We start from the raw sequence: 22,119 nt of genomic DNA, 5'->3' as shown, positions 1-22,119 counted from the left end.
TTTGCACGAATGAAGTGTTGTTAACGTCTGTCAACATGATCAAATAAAATGCATTTAGAGCAAGGTACCGTCTCTTGTAACAATATGCATCAGTAAATATTAATAAGTACGTAGTTGCAATGCGTTATGTTCACCGCACTTGTGATGCGGGTTCAAGTTGCTGCCGAGTTTACACAAACTCCTTGGCAAAATTCGAGATGTGTTGCATAAGAGCATCGCAGACTGGATGGAACATGCCGAACTTGCTCTTGCACTTCAGGAAACACCACACTATCGGCAGCAGCTGCACGGCCGTGTAATTATCAAGATTCACAAGCCTCGCGTTCTCGAGTGAGCTATTCCGCAGCGCCGTCAGCAGCACATTGATTGACGAAATCTAGTTGAAGATGTTCGCTATGTTCTCTCATTGCGAGAAGGACGCCTCACCGATACACGTCACAGCCTCGAATATTGCGTCGCGGGAATACCGTTTTAGTGTCAGTTCCCCACTTGCTTCCGTCGTCTGTGCACCGAAAACGGCGTATTTTACCGCCGCCGGGAGCTCCTCGTCGTACACAGGAAGTACAAATACAAAAGGCAGGAGCACGAAGTCTTTTCTCCTACTTCCCGGTGCGTGCATGTTGATGATGATGATGATCGTCCTGCCAAGCTCACGGTGCTGTGAACTACCCTGCGCCGTCAGCCAGTTCCGAACAAACGGGTCCGTCATGTCGGGAATGGTCTCACTCCTTGGTACGGTCACGTGTTCCTCCGAAATCACTCCAGCCAGCACCGTATCTAGCGAAGTCCAGTTGGGGGCCACCGTCCTTTCAGCGTCGTAAAAGCTCTCTATCCATCGTCGATAAGCATGGCGAGCGGAAAGCAACATTGTCTTGACGTCGGCTCGCGATTTTTCGCGCAGTGCTATTCCGATGAACTTCAAGCAGGAGGCGGCACCTAGAAGGTCGTAGAAGCGACTCCGGCAGAATACACCGTGTCTAAGGATTGCTTTTTCTCTGCTTCCATAACAATCCACCATGAGGTTGGAATTAGTAAATAGGACAGCTATCTGGATGGTGCACCAGGACACGTAAGTATCCTTATCGTCCTCTGATGGAGAAGAACATCTTGATCAGAAATGTTCACGAAGAATTCTTTCTTTCTCTTGGACATATGTCTTGACGAGAAGGGTAGGAAATATATGACACTCATTGACCTTTTTTCTTTAAGCTAGTCATTTCTGACAGTGCATTTTGTGGCCTTCGTGACACATTAAGCTCAGGAGTGCGTAGGCACAGTATAGACATTTCCTGACGTAAATCGAATAGGTTGAAAAAGCACTTGCTATTTCAAAAGCCAAAGAGCAAGAAGGGTCGCTAAGGCACTTCTGTTTATGCAGCACGTTTCAGTGCGGTCACAAATGCGCTTGCATTTTATTGATTCTTCATTCATTAATTACAGACCTAACGTGCAGCGCGCTGCCCAGGTTCTGTCACTGTGTTAAAGTAGTGGCAATCCCTTCCAGAAGTAATGCTTCTTCATTTTTTCGAAACAAGCCTTCTTTTTTGCTTCGCATCAACACTCCAAGGTACGTACATACCGCGTTCTTTCTGTTATTTCAGTTCTATTTGCGTTTAAACAAAAGTACTTTGATGCCTCATTATTGACCGACCAAACTACTCTCTTACCTACTCATAAACTAGTGCGCGATCTATCTGCGCTGAAGTGGCTGCATCTGCAGAGGTCCACAAACTTGTCTAGCACGCTGGAACGGCACGCTCCGGCACATTCGAGCCCTCTCCGGCGCCGTGTATAGCCTACACTTGAGCATTCATACTAAGCGATCTTGCATGCTCTAATTCGGGCTCTTTCAAACCAGGTGTAATCGGCAAACGTCTTCACTGAAGTCCGGAGCGCATCGTTCCAGTGTTCTCGACAAGTGTGTTGACCTCTGTACGCTTGTCGCTCTCGCCAGCACATGCATAACTGGTCGCTTGTTATAAGAGTTCATTTCCACATAGTTGCAGGTAATGCTTCGTGATTGTTTTTACACGCGGTATTGCTTATAATGTACCGTTGTGGCGGGGGGAAACAGAAATTTGCTTCGTAGGACTTATTCATGTAAACGCGTACATAACCACCACGGTATAGCTCAATCGCTTTGGCGTTGCGCTGCTGACGTAGAGGTGGCAATTTCTAGGTCGGTGGCGGTGACCCCTTTCCAGAGAGGACTGACGTGCCCCACCCCAAGTGCGCGGTAAAATAAAAAAGTAAATATCTCAAAAGTGCTCCTCGCAGCTCAATATAACATACCAAAATAAGATCGATCATTTGGCATGTTCCTATTCTTTTTGCTACGCCGGCTTCTGCGTCATAAATCTGTGTGTAACCTTTAGTTTGTTTAATCTTCGTGTACTTTTTGCTTAGAATTTCATACCCCTGTCGATTGGTACTCATCTCAGAAGCTCGTAAAGTTGCGGCGTTTCTTCCTCTGGACATCTGCTGACCGAGGTAGACAATAAAGGGTGATGGATTGATGGATTGATTGATTGATTGATTGATTGATTGATTGATTGATTGATTGATTGATTGATTGATTGATTGATTGATTGATTGATTGATTGATTGATTGATTGATTGATTGATTGATTGATTGATCGAAGCCCCATAAATATTTTGAAGAAACTGTGTCGATAATTTATCACGCTGGAACTAGAAGAGCTGGTAATTTTGCGGATCACTTGGTTTGGTTCCAAATAGTTCCTCTTCTTTATCCAATAGATGGTGAAATTGTTTACCCGACTGTACTTGTGCCAAGGTCAAACAAAGGGCGAAAGGTGCTTCAGATAAGCAAGAACATCACACTTTATCTTGAAAAGAGCCAAGTGTTTTCGAGTGACTTCGTCTTTATAACTGAATCGAAGGATGAAAAAATCCTCCACCGCGTGAGTACGAACGAAACTGTCACATTAGGTTAATGGTGGTCACATGGTTTAGTAACCTATCGCACGAACTGATGCGCTGAATTTTTTTTCCCCACACACATAGATGAAGCGTGAATACTACGAGAAGAACTTGTATCATGACGAGAAAATCATGGCTTCCGTCATAGTCGACGAAGACAATGGCGTCCAAGTCGTAAGTATCTTTGTATTTACACTTGGTCAGAAAGCCAAATTTTTGCATATTCTTCTCGCTTGTTGTGACAGACAATCTAAACCAGGACTCTCTGACCGCGAATTATTTTGCGGTGTCGTTGTAGTAACTTTCGGAGAATTCTTTCCACGTTTTAAAGGTGTTAATAATCTGGAACAACGTTCTTTTTTTCTTTTTTTCGTACTTGGTGCTTAGGAAGGTGTTCTAAGCGATACGCTGCGCATCCGACCTATGGCACAAATGGAGCGCTCAGAAGACGGCCGCATCCCTCACGCCCTTTACGAAATCACACCGCCTTCGTGGTCGAGAAGAGGGCCCGGAAGACACAGGAAGGTATGTGTTATTGCAATGTACTGTACGTCGCCTGGCGTCAGTCATAGCTTTCACTGAACCAGGTAACGACAGGACACGCATAACCATTTCCCAAAATTTGCGCGACATATTGTCACGTGGTCGTGACGTCGACGAAGACAACAGTCAGCACGTCCGAGATGAAACTGTTTATTTGGCCGAACTTGTGGCCGAGAAACTGAAAGTCAAACAACAGCAATACACTGATAGCGGCGGACAGAGCGTCGACCGTCGATCAACTGAAAAGCGGTGAAGCGCGTCGGCATTTAAACATGTGCCGTCGAATATTCCAGCGTTATCGCTGGCTGTCGTGCAAATTCTAGAATAAGCTCGAGTGTGCGCGTCTTGCGCGCAATCTTAACAAAACGATCTACAGTGATCGCGAAGGTTCTCGAACAACGAGGCGCGGTTCGCGCTGAGCGCTGCTGACAGTCTTTGTGGCCGAAAATCGAATACAGCAAAAGTGATAATGAAACGCACGTAGCAATATGTAGTACGTATGCACATGGTAAAATTACCGTTGCCCTACGAATTGCTAACGACTGCTCGGAGAAAAAGTAAATTATTTCCCAAGCTCTCTAAAAGCGTTCAACTCTTTGTTGTTCCTTTTTTACTTATCTTCTGAGGATGTAGGCGGAAACTGTGGTTGTTGTTCACTACTATCTACAAGATGTCAAGTTCTGGTGACACGCCAGCGATACCTATTTAATGCAAGTTCTTTAAGCTCACTGAAACCGTTCCCTGTGACCTTAAAAGTGCGATCTAAAAATTTTATGTTTATGCGACCTCATTTCTCTTACCTTTTCCTTTGACTAGCGTTCATATGCTCTCCGTTGAACCGGAAGCCGGCATGACATGACCGATATAAGAACGATTTAGCTTCAAGACATTTGCAATTCTTTTGAAAGAACATTGGCATTAAGTTTGCCTGTGGGTATCCGGAACAAATATACCACATTTAAATACGCATGAAAATATACCACATGAATTGTTTAAAGCCCTCGTGTGAGCTCATTGTCCGGCGACCTCCGTACGATGTAGTAAAAAGGCATGTTCTGCTCCAGAACTACTGCTGATACCAGTGCTGAAAACTAGCTGATTTAGTCACATGGACATTATGAAGTGGTTACACAGTCGCGCTGATATAGGTAGACAAAAGCCCCGCCACGGTGGTCTAGTGGTTATGGTGCTCGACTCCCGCCGCGGCGTCTGCATGTTCAATGGAGGCTAAAATGTTTGAGGTCCGTGACTTAGATTAAGGTGCACGTTAAAGAACCCCAGGTGGTCGAAATGTCCGCACCCCTCCACTACGGCGTCTCTCAAAATCATATCGTGGTTGTGGGAAGTTAGACCCCTGATATCATCATCATCAGGTAGACAAAACGCAAACACGGAATGCGCCAGACATTCTGTTCCACACTCTAAGCCAAAATCGAGTATTTGGGGAGTATTTCTGCCACACAAAAATAATCGTCATCTGGCTTGCTCGCGTATCCTTTCTTGAAAACCCAGCTCTCGTCACTTTCCTGTCAAGAATGCTATGTCACGCTGATAACGCGCGCGCCGTTCGTGACCGGAAAGTGCCGCGACCGCGGTGATAACGCGAGGAAAGCACGCGAGGTGGATGACGATTGTTGTTGTGTGGCAGAAACACTCCCAAAATACTCGATTTTGGCTTAGAGTGCAGAACGTAGAGTTTCTTATTAGCTGCAATAATATAATGACCTCTCTTATAGTTCTGATCGAGTTTTTAGGGTTCTCGCATATATAGGTTTACGCGATAAGAAGCCTTACACTGGAGCAGCATTTGCCATGCAAAGTAATTTCTGGCGTGACATCATTACGCTTATTTCTTTCGACGAGTAACACCATGAGCTAGGCCCTAGGTATGAGCTATTCGGTATGTTGACATATTGTTGCGCATATGGACGAGGACAACGAAGACCACAGTGAACGTGCTTGCCGCTCCGGGTTAGAAAGAGAGAAGAGGACGAGGTGAAAATCACCAACTAGTCGGCCGCACCTGAGCTCACCCTCACGGCGTAATAAACAGCCCCTTTCAACCTTGACGGTCTCCTTTAAGCGTAACAATATTAAAAAGTGTGAAGCGCACGAAGACACAGACAAAGAAAACAAAAAAACAGAGAGCCATGTGTGTGTGCTGCTTTTTGTCTTGGTGTGCTTTTTTTCTTCTGTCTAATTCATCAGTTTAAACTATATGTGACGAGTTATTCCTGTAGGCAGATGGCTTTTAATATCTTCTACAGGTTCATCAGCAACCATTCATTTCTGTAGAGGATCGACGAGATAACCCACCAAAAAGTTCGTAACGTTATTTATTTCAGCCATTTTCCAGTAAATTTCTCGTAAACATACCGTGTATTGCTTTATGCGGACATGAAAATATAAGCCTATTGGTGTGGCCGTATCGAAGATGTTCTTACATCTAAAGCTCATGCTTACAAGGGTTTCAACGTGGTCAGAACACGAATCAATTATGGTATATTTTTTTACCAGTGAGCAAATCACTACGGTGCAAACATGCATAGTCATCGCAGCTGTACGCTTCGATGAGATCGATGAAAAATGCCTCCATTTTCTATGAATGCCGTGACGCATAGGGCACTGAAATGCTACAAATGCCTGTCCACTGAAGGCCTAGATTAGGTCATTGACCTGTTTGGCAGAACATGAACGTATGACCGGTGAGGCCTCAGGCTTTGCAATGAGCGATATTTAGCAATAGACACGCGCGCGAAGCGTAGCACTCCGTCAGCTACCAGGAAGCTCTATTTGCAAACGACGTCAGCGTTTCTGTAATCAGGCCTTTCGCATCTGTACTTGCCATGCCCATAGCAAAGGGTGTGTTTTCATGCTACGACTTCGATATGGCTATATTAACCACCGCTTTGCCTTTTAAGTTAAACAAACAAAGCATTAGGAAATTTCGAAGATTTCTAAAAAAAACGTATTCATTCAGTCCTGTTTACACTCATTTTACAGTCTTTTTCTTTACATTTCTTCAAGGAAAACAGAATAACAAGCAGAAGACTTCGACACGATAAGCTTTTCCCAAAAGTATGTTTCGCATATTGTCTGAAAAACTTTTCATACCTGAAAAGATTTCGCGAGTGGTAGAGCTACGGGGCTTCACTGTACTAAAATAAAGTGTGCATTGACTAAACACAGAGAAGCTTTCCATGGGAAAATGCTCAAGCCACGTGAAATGCATTTGTCGGCCCATCAAATCTAGCTATGAAAGAAAGAGAAGACAGCAAACTTTTAATTTTCGCTCTTCGTAATAATTGCTGTGAAAAAAGTACACATGATGTTGGTAATGCATGTAGTTTCAAAAAAAGAAAAAAAAATCACTTTGCCCAGGAAGGTTACGTCACTTTTCGCTGTGACACTAAGTACTTAGTGTTCAAAAAAAGCCCGAGGACATATACGTTGCTTAATTTGTCATGCGCGTTGCAAGTGACATCGCGTCCAGTGACACGCACGTTTTCTTGGAAAGGTGTCATTTTACCAGAAAAATTTAAGAGACGAATGCAGGGGCGTATGATCAGGTGAGCCCGTCTCATTTTTTATTGTTATTATTTATAAGCATTTCAATAGCGAAAGTCAGGGACTAAGACTAAGTAATCCCACATTTTAGTCATGGTGTTGCAAAAAAAAAAAAAAGAAAGCCGCAAAGTTCTTAGAGCTAACGAACTTGAAAGACACATAGTGCTTTGTATAGGCGCATTTAACTTCATCTGTGGTAGAGGTCACATTTTGTGCGTTGACGTCAGTGATTCTTAATACTGAGACCAATCTTTGTTATGGGATCTGCCTAGCGAACTGAGTTTATCCGCAGCCTTTGTATCGCGCTCTTCCGAAACCAGAGTAGCATCACCAATACCGGATTTTAAGAAGAAAGTGCAGTTCAATGAAACATCTTTTGCTTTGAAAGAACTTAACGAAAAAAAAAGTGCGAGAGATCTAAGAGGTATGAAAATCAAGAACGGATTTCTTTTCCTCGCATTAAGAGATATTCATGATTCATTTGGCAACGCGGACTGCTTCCGCCATCTTTTCAACAGAGTAGTTTCCCTCTATCGACAGCATCTGTATCTACAGGCTGAGAAATCACAATAACGAAGAAAAATTCCAGCCAGCTCCACTCCGTGAGAGCCGTCGAAACAGCGAAGCTGATGACCCTCTTCGTCAGGTTACTGCCTTTCTATTTCCTATGTTGGGCGGCTTCTTCTTCGGGAGAACGAGCAGTATTGGCACTTCAAGGAGAGCGAACTCCTGAAGAACCGACAGCCTCGTTCATACAACACCGAGCCTATACTGACCTATTGCTTGGGTTCTGACGCGCTTTCCGCCGAGCCTATCCTCGCCTCTCTTGGTGCACCTCCCATTGGTTCCCCCTTTCCACCATGCTTCACTCTCGCCCCTATCGGTAATGCACTGCCTTCTCCCTTCCTACCGAGCCTCACTCTCGCCACATTGCAAGGCCACGTGACCAGCGTTACAGCGCCGGCGAAGGGTCGACTAAGAACAGTTTCGCTGTTTAAACGGCCCTGGCGGTCGTCATTGCGCGGATAAATGCGCAAATGGGAATAGGCGGGATCCTGTCTGGTAATGCCTCATGAATTTTATCGCAGTAGGGTAGAGAGGGGGGTGAGTTGGAAACGATGTATAGGCAGCGTTCGTACTGTGTCCTTCTCGTCATGTTTCGCCGTCGTGTTCGCGCTGATTTTACAAGTATGAATTTTATTGCTGCGTATTGCAGCAAGAAATGTTTAAAGAACGTGTCACAAGTTAAAACTACGCACAAGAATCGTAGTCGTTTATTTCTAATATGATGCCTACGTGTTATTAGTAAAGTATTGTTTTTTTTTTTTTTTTTGCAGATCGTCGAAAACGGCGAAAGAAAATCCAACCCGAAATTCATGTCGTTGTGGATTGTGCTTTCGCGTACGAATTTAAGTTTAATGAATTTGCCATAACGTTATACGTAGCGGTTTTCTTCAACGCAGTGAGTGACCTCTTGTGAATTTTTTCGCTCAGTGTGGAATTTATTCCGCTTTACTACTTAAATCACGACGTTCGTTCCCGCATGTGAAAGTTTCACGACGCTAAAGCAGTCTGTTTCTGTTAATTGAAATTGATTGCGGGTACATTCGGTTCTCTTAGTTAATGCGCGTAGGAAACAGACTATCCTGGTATTGCCCGTGCGTGTGTGCATGTGGATATCATTTGATGTTTGCGTTTCAAAATTTGCCTACATTGCTGTGTGTGTGTGTGTGTGTGTGTGTGTGTGTGTGTGTGTGTGTGTGTGTGTGTGTGTGTGTGTGTGTGTGTGTGTGTGTGTGTGCGTGCGTGCGTGCGTGCGTGCGTGCGTGCGTGCGTGCGTGCGTGCGTGCAACTGTTTAGCTAAGGTAGGAAAGCACACAAGGTCGAGGATCGCGGACACGACAGAGAGAGAGAGAGAGAGAGAAACGAAGAGGAAAGGCAGGGAGGTTGTCCAAACACGTGTTTGGTTGGCTGCCTTGCAAGTGGGGAGGGGGAAAGGAGAAAGGTAAGACAAGATTGTAGACGAGAAATGTCACTGGGATCAACCTTTCGATAAGGGAATTGTGATTGTCTTCGTCGGGGCTTGATAGCGTTTATTTGGTTCTGCCATGATACGTCTTGGTATAATGCCGATTCGTTTTCTCCAATGAATGGCAATACTTCATGTCTTTCCCACAGGTGAACCTTCGCTTTGGGACTATCCGCACGCCTCGAATCAGACTAAGAGTTGTAGGAATAACGATGTGGAAGAAGGTACAGATTATCACCATCAACTCAAAACTATATCTCCTAAAGTGGCATATCGGCCATGATGAAAAATGCGTATATCTTCTTTGTTCAGAAACCGACGTACCTTGTGCCAGGAATGGAGCAAGACCAAATACTGGACATCGAGACACTAAGAGAATTCAACAAGTACTATAAGGGTACAATTCAGTTCAACAATTCTGACCTGATGTTTTTGTTGACTGGGTGAGTGTATGCCGCGGTAGAAATACCGCCTTTCAGGAAAATATGCCCCACGTATTTCACATGTCCAACCAACCTATGATCGATTGTGAAGCATGCGTAGAAATTAGTATGTTCCCGAGCCCATTTGAATGCGGGGCATTGTAGGCCGAAATATCTACATTAATCTTCTCGACAGTTCAAATAGCAAAAAAATGAAGCAGTTCCTCTATCAAAAAACAACCTCAACAGATGCTCGACCTGGTCTCACCCTCTTCTCTATAGAGCAAAAAAGTTGAGCGACTCATTGTACCTGAATATTCTCACTGCCAAAGCTGCACGTGCAACTTCCTCTCTATCACTTTTCCTGGGGTTTCTAGCTTGTTGCGCCTTCTTGGTCTTGGAAGAAACGAGTTACCCTAATTCTCTTGAATGTGTCACGACACCTGGCGGTTTCGTAACAAAGTAACGCGTCTGAGTTTTGTGCGCTCAGGAATGGTGGCGTTATGCATTACTCAAACATATATTTACATCATATGTTAAAGGGATTCTATAAACAAACTCTATACCAAAACTTGGGTGGCCAGGGAAGGCCGAGACGGTTAACGTGGCTCGATGTCCTCACCTAAGCAGATGACCCACCAGCTCGACGCACTTCAGCGCCACGTGCTGCAACAAATCACGTGACATTCTTCGGGATGTCTCTCATAAGTATACTGCCATGACCGCCGTATTAGATAGGCACACTATACAGCGGCCGTGGTACTGCGCTTTCGTATTGGCGTTTGGATCGCTAGTCCCAACAATAGACGTGCGCAGGATTCTCCATTAGGGGAAGGCGCTGTGGCCGACAGTCGGCCAGCCTTAATACATTTCTTTGCACTCAGTGCTAATGGTTGCTCACCTTTCAGACTGGACATGGTTTTCATTGAAAAAAACGTAACCATGACCTGGGTTGGCGGTACGTCACATTTAATTCTTTGTATTTGCGAAGAAAGAGTTGCAATCTACAAAACCATGCACTGTACTATTTTAACGCGAAAGCGTTTCTTGGCTAGGTAGGCGAAAGCGCGCACGCATCTGGTGTCCGCTAAAGCCGTGTCCGGAAAGCACTTGACTTCTCCCACCGGAACTCACGCCGGCGCCAACAACTGCAGGAGCAACCATCTGCCGCAGTGACACTCGGCGCGTGCTCCGCTATATCGCAGTAACTACCTGCAGCCGCGGAGTATAGAAGAAGGGAATCCCCGCAACAGACTTTTCAGCACCCCTCCGTAACCTAGCCAAAAGAAACGCTTTCGTGTTCTCTCTGCAACGTTTTTGTTTATTTTTCGGCTTGATGGCAACGGTGGCGTCGTCCTTCGAAGTAGTCGCAGTGAACATGGTGTTTACAGTGCATATGAGCCGGAACTAGCAACATTCAGTACCGAAGGTTTGCGCAACGACTACAGTTTTTAAAGTACGCAGAAAAACTTCGGATATGTAAATGTACAGGAAACATAACGAGTTCATCTAAGCGGGTACCACAGGTAAACACCGGCATATAAAAATAAGTATGACATTCACGAACTTCAAGCTTTCAGTTTAATAAGACTGAAACTTGGGCTAGTTGGTCGTACTTCATAATGGAACGGCAGCGCAACCACACATGAACCTAAGAAAGAAGTAACACGGAACACAGCGTCTTTAGCGCTGTGTTCCGAGTTCCTTCCTTCTTCGGTCCGTGTGTGGTTGCGCTGCCGTTCCATTATGAAGGACTATCAGTTTAGGACGAGTTGACAGATAGGTTCGGACAAGAAAGGTTACAGAAAAAATGAAAGCTCCCTGTCAGATCGACGACAGAGAAAACGCCAACGTTCTTCTGCATGAACCCGACCTCTCAACATTGTTTTTGTGACGGAGTTCTCAACTGTTGACACATATGGTTACGAATTGTATGAATAAGGCTTTACAGTTTTAGCAGTTTAATTTCTTAGGCAGCTACATGAGTGCTTCCGAACATTGGTCAGAGGGTAGTCTATGGTCTAATTGGTAGAGCGACGGGTTGCTGTGTCGTGGAGAGCCGGGTTTTCTACAGACAAGCGGTTACTAAGTAACTCCGCTGCTGGACGGATGACAACTTCGGTCATTGGGTCAACAGGGTGTGATGCTCTTCGCAATGATGATGGCAGCATATGACAAAGTCACACACCCATGTTAACATAGATTGATAGCCGCATTAACGTCACCAATCGTCTCCCAAAGCATGCAGATACGCCCTACATTTTGTGAGGGCGTGTATTACGTATCGTTTCGATATGCTTACTCCAAGATAAGATACGGTGAAGAGGAATACAGTCCCGTATTAAAATACGTGTAGTAGAAAGTAACTACTAAATAAATGGTTGAGAATAAAATGAATGGAACGCTTAGTCATTTACATTGAGGCGGTTTCAAAAGAGATTCACAACTAATTTTTTATCAATCATTTCTTTTCAATTAGGTCTTGCCAATACAGGCGCGATATGCCAAGGAAACAAAGTAGCCATGGCAGAAGACCGTCCAAGAGCCTACATCAACGTTCAAACGGTTGCCCATGAAATCGGGCACAGGTAAGTGCATTTCAACCAGCACGCATTAAAAGCACAGTGAAGTGTCAATCTTTTTAGCCTGGGTTTGCTAAATGCACTTGAGCAAATTTCGCGCAGTTGCGGAGTTGAAGTCATTGCATAAGTGATGTATCTACTTATTCGTGTATTCAAAATAAGTAAACACTGTATTTTTATTTTCTCTCTTGTCACTGTCCATAAATATCGGAGCAGTCATGACCTAAAGCTTCCCTTCAACCCGCCTGCCATTCACCCTGCTCTCCTAGCACTTTCCCGTTTCAAGTACACTGGATATGCAATGCGATTTTTTCTTTATGTTCAAGCAACATAACGGCACTGTGAGCTGATGATTCATTGTGACAATCTCTTCGTAATTTTATATAGCAGTTGTTCTCGGCCGTCGATGTGTCGGGGAACCCTTGTGGACTGGTGGGAAGGGACGGGGGGAGGGGGGCGGGCCGCGAAGCGCGCTCGCTACCGCATTAAAAGGAATACAGAACAGGCGAAGGAAATGCAACGCGGCTGATGTAGCAGGCTTAGTTTTTAATTTAGGCGTTGGGTAGCCGAAGTGATCTTGTTCAGAATGTTGCGGCAGTTCCTGGAGCAGGACCTGGAACTGGGTATAGGTCAAAACCCGCCTCCAAAAACATTTTTTTTTCGTGGACGATGGCGTCGCGGAACCTCTGAGACGGCTCCGCGGAAACCCATTTGAGAACCACTGATATGTAGAGTGCGTCATGATATCTGATGTATATAGTACAGTCGTTGTTCGTTCTCCTTGTAGTCTCGGCTGTGCACACGACGGAGAACCTGCTATACAACAACTACCAAATCACACAAGCTCAGAGACCTGTCCCCCGAGTGACGGCTACATCATGAGCTACTCATGGAAAGGTGAAAATAAGTACCGTTTTTCCAAATGCTGCCAGCAGAACATCAGAAATCTGGTCACGTAAGTGCACGACGAAACTCCACATCCCCAACCACAATTGTACAGGGCGGTTGTCAGTATGGACGTTATAGGTGACGGTGGTGACAGATGCTCGTGGTTTGTAGCCTGAAAGTCAAGGTGGGCACGGCTGGGCTCAGTTTGAATGTCTCGTAGCTCAAGTCGCCTAGAGTACAACAGACCGACGTCACGCAGGTACAGATGCACATTAAGCGAACGTATACAGTCGCCAAAAACTACAGCGTGCGCCAGCGGCAACTTTTTCTGTGCGTCAGCGCCATTTGACGGAGCCATGTTGCAAAAAAGGGGTGAGGGTGCACAAACCTGGCATGGGAACTTTCATCCGCAATACTTTCAAACAGTTCTCATGCTTCAATATAGTGTTACGGCTATACAACCAAGTTGTTATCTCGAAAGCTCGTGTGTGACTCTTGTCACACACGAGCTCAAGCGTGCGAAAAAAAAAGAAAAAAAATCACGTTTGTGCCTAAATTGTTTCGCCGAATGCAGGCGCTGACTTCCAAAAAAATATATTTTCGAAAGCGCCCGATTCAGGTGGACGAGTAAACGTATACGCAAACGCCATTTGTAATAGTAGACGTCACATAACACAACATACATATGTCCAGGGAATGCAATATAGAAATCGACTGATAAAGCTGAAAAATGATGAAGTGGGTCTTTTCCTCCACATCATTTTACAGAAACAGCTGTTATACGTGATGCCGCTGACGAAGCGTGCTGTCATAATACAAGGTGTATAGTATACAACAGTTCGCAGTTTGTAGAATTTTCGACTGGTTACTGACGCGCGCTACGTAGCCGTTGCATGTTCTTCGGGCCGTCGCTCATGCAGCACTTGCCTATACGATGCGCATCTGCGGAGTGGCGATGCCGTCGTGGGCTCTGCGACCCTCCACACGAATAATAATAATAATAATAATAATAATAATAATAATAATAATAATAATAATAATAATAATAATAATAATAATAATAATAATAATAATAATAATAATAATAATAATAATAATAATAATAATGGGGGGGGGAGTGGTTCTAATGTAGGAAATGAAGAAAAAATGTGAACCTCGCAACTGTCTCTCGTAAGGAGGACACCTCAGCAGTAGTTCACAGGGGGATGGGAGGGGGGAATTAAAGAGGATAGTGGAGAGAAAAAGGTAGAGAGTGGATAAAATAAGAATAATAATAAAATAAAAAAGGGGAGGGCTCGAAGTAGGGGTACCACGGGAGCAACACAAACGAAAGAAAAAAAAATGATGATAAATAAAGAGTAAAAAAAAAGGGAGAATCAAACACGATCTCTGAGTCCACTGCTGTCAATGAAGTCCAGCAGGGCGGAGAGGGCCCGCTTGACTGAGTCGCCACGACACTCGGGGATAATAATAATAATAATAATAATAATAATAATAATAATAATAATAATAATAATAATAATAATAATAATAATAATAATAATAATAATAATAATAATAACGTCTGGGGTTTGGCGTCCCAAAACCACGATATGATTATGAGGGACGCCGTAGTGGAGGGCTGCGGAAATTTCGACCACCTGGGGTTCTTTAACGTGCACTTAAATCTATTTCAATGTAACAGCGCACAGCACAACGAGCAAGCAGTCTGATATGGAGAAGAAACGACGCACACAACAAGAGCTTGTTGTGTGCGTCGTTTCTTCACCTATCAGTCTGCTCGTTTTGCTGTGCGCTGTTATATTGAAATATGAACCGATACCAACTCGACCAAGTTGCCGTCTTACTATACCTAAATCTAAGTACACGGACCTCAAATATTTTCGCCTGCATCAAAAATACAGCCGGCCCGGCTGGGATTCGATCCCGCGACCTTCGGGTCAGCAGTCGTGCACCACAACCGCTAGCGTGTTGACCTTCGTGTTGATTTCGCTAGCGAAATGACCTTCGTTTTGAGGGCCCCGCGGCGGGACCCTCAACGCGAAGGTCATTTTTTCTTGCTTACCAGAAACTTTACGAGACTGGAACTTGTTGCCGGAAGAATACGTCTCTGCATCCGGTAATCATTGTTTTTATTCCTGACTGTGTTTATGATAATATATTATTGTCCTAATTTCGTTTGAACTTTCCGTTACCTTTTAGAATGTTAGCCTATTGTCTGTTTCACCTGTTAGCCTTTATGTTGACTTTGTCTTATGCATTTTGTTGCGTATTACTGTAAAAAATATAACACGTGATGCTCAAATGTCTCCCCTGCGATAATGCCTTCGAGGCAACGCAGGCATTCCGTAAATACGTGAATAAAATTTCCATGCTAAATCTTTGTCACTGAATGTTATTGGTCGCTCGTTAGCTCCAAGGATTCGGGATTGCTTAACCTGTATCAGTTTACAAACAGGGTTGATAGTATTATTTGTCGTATCGTTCCGGCGTCGCAAAATTGAAAAAAGGTTCATTCGTTCGAATCCGCTGCTTCTCTTCTAAATCACCACCGCCAGTGAATCCCGATTCATGATCCTTTTGCGTCCTTGCCGTCTTTCTTTTTATAGGTGTTCACAGCCTTAGCCAGTTCTTTCTTGTATTTATGGCAAGTGCGGCCGCGCATGCTCACCGCCCATTCTCGGGCGTAAGAAGTCCGAGCGGATGCTAACGTCATCCGTACTGCATTCCTTGCCTTGGTAGTGGGCCACTTAAGTGTAGTTTAATGAGAACTAACAGACAATAATAGTTCTCATTAATATTGTGTATAACAAAGAAAACGAGCCCTTGAAATTAACACTTCTTTCCTTAAGTGTAGTTTACAACATGAGTGGCCAATGCGCGAGCTCAGCTGCCTCATCCCGTTTTGTAAGGGTAAAAAAACATTTCTGTGGGTGCCATTTTGTTTCCCTTAGTTGCTCCATAAACCGCCGTTTAAAGCATCCGAGAGATTATCATGAGGAAGTGTCACAGTTATATTATGTATAATTTGCTCGTCAAGGATAGAATCTGTCGGACAGAATTTGGGGCATACGAAAGTGTTAAAAGTGAAAGCTTGCATTAAACGCGCACTTACACTTTCTTCTACATTTTTATTGTATGTTAGGCACCAGCCCAAATGGAGTTGTTTAATTCAAGTGAAGCTAAAGAAAACCATCTCAAATAATAAGGACCTTCCTGGCATGCGTACGACGGAAGAATATTTCTGCAAGAAAACGTACCTTTTTGATTATGATGCGTTCTATGACAAGGTAAACTTCGTGTTTTTGTATCTTTGTTCTTTATATATAATCCATTTTTTTTAATTCACCTTTAACAGGTAGCTTAGTTGCAGTCGCAGTGCTCGGTTACTCCAAGCGGCTGACATTACTGGCAGAAGAAAGCAAAATACATAATCGGCTAATGGACAAAATTCATCATTTACCTTTTTGTTATTATTTGCATCTTGGCAGGTATCGCAATTTACGGAATGTAGCCCGTGTATTTGAAAGCCGTGTCCATTTTGAGCGAATCTTCAGGCTGGCGCAAGTTTTGAGATATTCATTCCCAAAGTTTGTATTTTATGCTGTACTTATCGTGTGTATTTATTACGTTACGTAGATGAATAACTTTCGCTTTCAAGAACTGGCTCAAATAATGCATCGGTTCTTTGATATTTTTTTGTTGCATATATTCAGCTTGATGCTAAGCGCTTTGTTCCACGCAACCCACTCATTATTGCTGCGTTTGTGTTTGTGTTTTTGTTTTAGACTTACGGCGTGAAAGACTGCAAGGTTCGGTGCCAAAATAAGACCGACCGGTTCACGGTCAGCGCTGTCGACGGCACGCCTTGCGAAGAGGATACAGGCACGAAAAAGGTATTTTACAGCCACCACTGTATACATTAAATCACTGAACGTTGTCGTTTTACGTGTCACGTTATCTTGTGGAGCGTGCTAAAGGGAAGGACTCCGGATTAACTTTGACCAGAAGCTCTATGTACGTACACTCTTGCAATTTTTTAACAGTACTGCGCGAACACTGAGCGCGGGATATGGTATAGCGTCTAATATTCTCGAAAGGTAACGAGATCTCCCGACTATGCGCAAGCGCACAAAGCTGTGGGTGCCTGTCGGCACCTCGAGGCTGTTCATGGCTTTAGCCAATTATCTGTGAAAGGTGTTCATAAGAAATGATAAATTAAATAAAAAAAAGAGTGGCTAATGCTGCGGGAAGTGAATCCGCCTAGCACAGCCGAGGACACTTGCACTTGGCTGTGCATAGCGCGCATGCGTATACCTTTTACGATTTCTCCGATGTGCTCCGTCGTACGGCGCTCTTTACTTATATGTGGAAGTAAATAGCTTAGCAGACGGCGCTCGCAGTTCATTGTGCTTTGTGCGCTTGCGCATCGTAGGCAGATCTCGCTGCCGTTCGAGAATATTAGGCGCTACCATATCCCGCGAGCAGCACTAGCGCGATACTGTTAAAAAATGGCAAGGGTGTACATATGCGATCTCTTATAATTTTATTCTTTCTTCTTTTTCTTGTTCGTGTGTGTATGTGTGTGCGTGTGTGTGTTTTAATATTAATATCATGATGATAGCATAGGCGGCTATAACGTATAGCCCATGTTTTTCATATAAATATAAAATAATTTTGACCAGCTGACATTCTTTATAGCGCACGTAAATCTAAGCACAGGAGAGCTTTCTTTTGTTGGATTTTGTCCTTGGTGAAATGTCGCCGCGCTGCAGGGATGGAACCCGCGGCCTCGAGCTCAGCAGGGGCCGTGCGTATACTACTATCATTTTCGGCGACAGTATCCCTTTGCGTGACGTAGAACCTCGCGTGTCCAATGGCAATGAGTGAAGCTTATGATTGCCCTCGTTTTCTCAATCGGCCACACAGCGCTCACTGAAAACGATATTATGACAACATCTCCAAAAGTGATCGTCCCAGAAAACGGCCCAGCGCTACGTCATTGCCGCTGGGGTACTAGTGCAGCTGGTCATAGTGGTACATGTTGCAAAATCGCTGGGCAGCAAGAAACTACCGTCTAACATGGAACAAAAAAGTTATTTACTTCTTTTAATAATAATATCTCGGGTATTACCTGCCAAAATCACGATATGATAATGAGACACGCCGATTTGGAGGGCTCCGGGAATTTAGAACACATGGAGTCCTTTCAAGTGAACCTAAACCTAACCACACGGGCACCTAGCATTTCGCCTGCCGCGGTCGGGATCGAACCCACGACTTCCGAGTCAGGATCCGAGCACCGTAACTATACTGTTCCACCGCGGCGGCAGTTCCTTGTTCACTTCAGGACCTTCTCTGTGTGTCATTTACTGAAACTATCTGCCTGACGTGTGTTTTGCCTATGATGCACGCCAGTTACGCGTTTAACAGGTGTGTTCTTCTTTCTTTCATCAGCATTGCATCCTTGGGAAATGTATTGAAGTGAAAAAATAGTAACTATGGAGCCTGTTTTATTGTAATAGCAAGTTGTTTGGTTATCCTAACATTGTCATCCGAGTGCTGAATAAAAGTGGCTATTTATTTCATCGAACGAACGGTTATCCGGACGTACGTAGTGCACGTAGTGCAGATAGGGGGGGGGGGGGGTCAGGGGGGCGGCCGCCCTCCCTAGCCACCTGGGAAGAAGGGGGCGAAAAGTCTGCCCCATATTTTGACTTAATAGGGAGGGGGGACGCCCTTCACCCCCCTGAAGGGGAACCCTGCTTATGTGCGTGAGCGCTCTAATTCTGCAGCAGCAGCAACAAGGATGTTGTACACACGCGCCATCTGCTGACGTTGAACTGCGAGCACACATATAGCGGTTCACATAGCATATAGGCTGCCTGCACCTATAACCGTGCAGCACGACAGCATGTAAGTATACGCAACAAGTGCGCTCCTGTTACAGCGAATTCCTGATTCCTGCTGAAGCTCACGCAGGAAGCATAGCGAGGATGAAATGCCCACAAGGCAGACTACGCTAGTCGCTATGAAATGCAGCAAATTCCGCTTGCAGTAACGGCATGCCGACGAACAGAGGGAAATACAAGCAACATCTGAAAAGAATTAAAACGCTTCTCTTTTAAATCACTGAGATTGGATTGGAAAAACTTTATTTACGTCCTGAGAAACATTCACATTAAAAAGCTGGGATTCCACAGGTTATGACACAGGGAGCATAAAATTGTAAGCTGCCTGTGAGGGCTTGCATGGTATGCCCTGCAAGCCCACCACAGGTAGCTAGCCGTATATACCTGTACATAGGCACTCCTGCAGCTGAAACAACAATTTTAGCTCGTTTGCTGGTACGCGAGGCTGATTGCAGACTACTGTGAGGCATGCATTCAGTTTAAAAAAAGACAAAGAAAAATATGGTCGTTGGGATATTGAAAATTCAATAACGAAGCATATGAATACATTGAATCTGTACATTATATTTCATGCTTATAGTTTCAATCTAGAAGCACATTAATTTCGAATCAGTGTATTTGTTTATCGGAGCACCACTAATGGCCAACAGGTGAAGCGACGTGTTGATGTCCAGCTAGAATTCCTTACAGAAGTTCGTGCACTTTTTTTCTACTCCACAAAAGAAAAAGAAAGAAAGAAAGAAAGAAAGAAAGAAAGAAAGAAAGAAAGAAAGAAAGAAAGAAAGAAAGAAAGAAAGAAAGAAAGAAAGAAAGAAAGAAAGAAAGATGCGGTGATGACCACACCGCATCTGATATGTTGGTGGCGGATGCTTGACTGAACCTTGTACTGCAGTAAGGGTTCCGCACAAACTTTGGTAGGACGAGATGGAACGAGATGTCGCTTGCTGGTGCTGCTGTCGCAATTCACGTCATCCACCAGGCAAGTGAACCATAACGTACTTGACTGCATCGTGCTCAGTGTAAAGAGATTTCGATACCATGGGAGGCAGTTACAGTTGTAACTGCAGCAACAAAGTCATACTACTTGCGATACTGTTCTTTCGTTAGGGCAGTATCTGTCCTGACGAAGGCAACTGCACTTGTCGAAACATTGGCTGCAGCAAAATTCCGAGTACAATGATTTTTCACCACTTCTAGCCTCGATCTTCCCCTGAACTTGGGTGTTGTTTGTTTGTTATACACTAAAACAAAGCATAGTCAGCAGTCGATTATGGTAGCAGTCAAAAGCTTTCTCAAAGGTGTTTTTCTCAAAGGCGTATATTTTCGGACAAAGTTTTGCCCAAGGCATGAGGAAGTTGGTAGGAAGGAAGGAAACAGAAAAGGGGAAGGAAGGGAGGTTAACCAGAAACACTTCCGGTTGGCTACCCTACAATGGGGGATCGGGGAAGGGGAATAGAAAGACGAGAAACAGAGAGGAGGGAAGAGAGAGAGAAGAGATGCGGTGCATTCACCGCAGCGTGCGGGATTGCACCACAAGTCAGAGGCGTTCGCACAAGCCCGTCGTTCTCAAAAAATGGAAGTATCGTCTTTTTTTTTTTGGGGGGGGGGGGGGGGGGGGGGGAGTCGGTAAAAAGATGATAGATGTACTGTGCATTATATTTCGTGTTACTCTGCATGAACTTCAATAAGCTGTGTACCACCGGATTATTGAGCTTGTGATGCTATGCTCTAGCTAGTAGCGAGGCTTGTTTATAGAGCTTGTGATGCGATGCTCTAGCTAGTAGCGAGGCTTGTTTAATGAAACACAGTACAGGCATACACACATTTACAACAGTTTATACCCAAGAACAGTTTAGTAAAATATAGGCAAATCACACTGAAAACACCAGATTTTTGGCTGGCCAATGCGAGCCATCAAAATGCAACACATTAATTACAATTTGTCCTAGTGAACTACAAGAATCAGAGCCACCGAACTTGCGCGTAGTTTGGCAATTCGTACAGAGATACCGGGCATTCAGAGTAGCCGGCGTCGCACTCGCCGAGAGTTCGACCACGTTTGGACGCCTTGTAATAATCGTCTAGAATGGATAAGTTGTGATGGTCCTTGGGTATCCTGCGAACACACACAAAAAAGTCGTCAATAAACAGCCATGCGGTTTTGTGTATCACGATATTTTTTATTGGTCGAAGGTTTCGCACTATGCAGCACTGCATTTTATCAATCTCATCAAATTTAAAAATTGCCAGAAAAATAGCTCGAAACGGCCAAGCCAGTATTGCCAAACTAATCAGTTCAAATGGTGTCTATTTGTATCGATGTTGTTATTACGGACAGGTGCGTGAATTTGCCCTTCTAGCAATTATTCTACAAAGAAAGCGCGATTTCAGTTGGGGGAGGGCTATGACATAGTGCGGAGATTGTCAGTGAACTATTCTGCGCGTTCACAGCGTCTATGTAACATTTCCATTGTTAAGGAAGCCTTATGTCTAACACCTGGCAACGTGCGTATTCAATGAGAGCCTTGTTCGACTTAAGCTGAATCTTTTTTTTTTCTCTCTACCTATCTGTTCTGTTCAACGCATGGCTCAAGCAACAGCCAGTGTCACACGACAAGCGAGCACATAAGCGCTTAAAATCGTGATCGACGAAAGCCTCGGCCAAGTGACTTACGTGAACAGCGCCTCTACGACGTCTCCCAGCAGGCCCGGCATCCTGGGCATGGAGGCCACTTCGCAGAGCGACCTCTTGACGCATGCCTCGCCATCCAGTCCGAAACGTCGCAGGAACCAGGCGAGACCCCGATACAGATTCCACCTGTCATGTCCGGGCTCCAGTGAGCGCATGTTGAGCATGAGCTTTCCCGGGTCCGGCACGACGACCTCAAAGGGTATTGCAACGCCGATGTTCGAGCCGATCAGTGGCGTTCCCGTCGGCACCAGCGTCTTCAGCGCAGGCACGACTGCCACTGAGCCGAAAAATGGAAACGTATGGTCGCTAGAACCGGGATGCCACAGTAGAAGGAGAAAAACACAGAGAAGCAGCATGTTTCAAGAGGCACGGTCTCCGAAGTTCTGGCCCGCGTAGTGACCTTGCGGCAGCCGCCTCTCGTTCCACGTCTGCAATGATAGAATAATTTGTCTTAGTCACTGTACCTTGTTGACAACGCAGCCAACGAGACACTTGGCCTTCGAGTTTATATATGTGTATCGTTCCAGCCTGTTAGCCAAAC

The 22,119-nt window shown here is 44.6% G+C and overlaps 2 protein-coding genes across 2 annotated transcripts; one reads left to right on the top strand and one right to left on the bottom strand.

Moving 5' to 3' along the window:
- Positions 1 to 1,446: 1,446 nt before the first annotated feature.
- LOC119393408 (A disintegrin and metalloproteinase with thrombospondin motifs 19-like) lies at positions 1,447 to 18,561 on the top strand. Its single transcript, XM_037660407.2, has 12 exons — positions 1,447 to 1,567; positions 2,761 to 2,924; positions 3,028 to 3,117; positions 3,331 to 3,468; positions 9,232 to 9,306; positions 9,395 to 9,525; positions 10,413 to 10,462; positions 11,984 to 12,092; positions 12,874 to 13,041; positions 16,120 to 16,264; positions 16,763 to 16,870; positions 18,432 to 18,561. Exons 1-12 carry the CDS (start codon positions 1,510 to 1,512, stop codon positions 18,468 to 18,470), a joined length of 1,275 nt encoding a protein of 424 aa, XP_037516335.1. The 5' UTR covers positions 1,447 to 1,509; the 3' UTR covers positions 18,471 to 18,561.
- Positions 18,562 to 20,770: 2,209 nt separating this feature from the next.
- LOC125758704 (uncharacterized) lies at positions 20,771 to 21,943 on the bottom strand. The gene is made up of 2 exons (XM_049416235.1): positions 21,561 to 21,943; positions 20,771 to 21,002 (listed from the first exon to the last, which is right to left on the bottom strand). Exons 1-2 carry the CDS (start codon positions 21,932 to 21,934, stop codon positions 20,849 to 20,851), a joined length of 528 nt encoding a protein of 175 aa, XP_049272192.1. The 5' UTR covers positions 21,935 to 21,943; the 3' UTR covers positions 20,771 to 20,848.
- Positions 21,944 to 22,119: the final 176 nt, after the last annotated feature.

Source organism: Rhipicephalus sanguineus, chromosome 5 (genome assembly GCF_013339695.2).
Source record: "Rhipicephalus sanguineus isolate Rsan-2018 chromosome 5, BIME_Rsan_1.4, whole genome shotgun sequence".
Classification (NCBI taxonomy): domain Eukaryota; kingdom Metazoa; phylum Arthropoda; class Arachnida; order Ixodida; family Ixodidae; genus Rhipicephalus; species Rhipicephalus sanguineus.
This window is presented reverse-complemented; position numbering and strand designations above follow the sequence as displayed.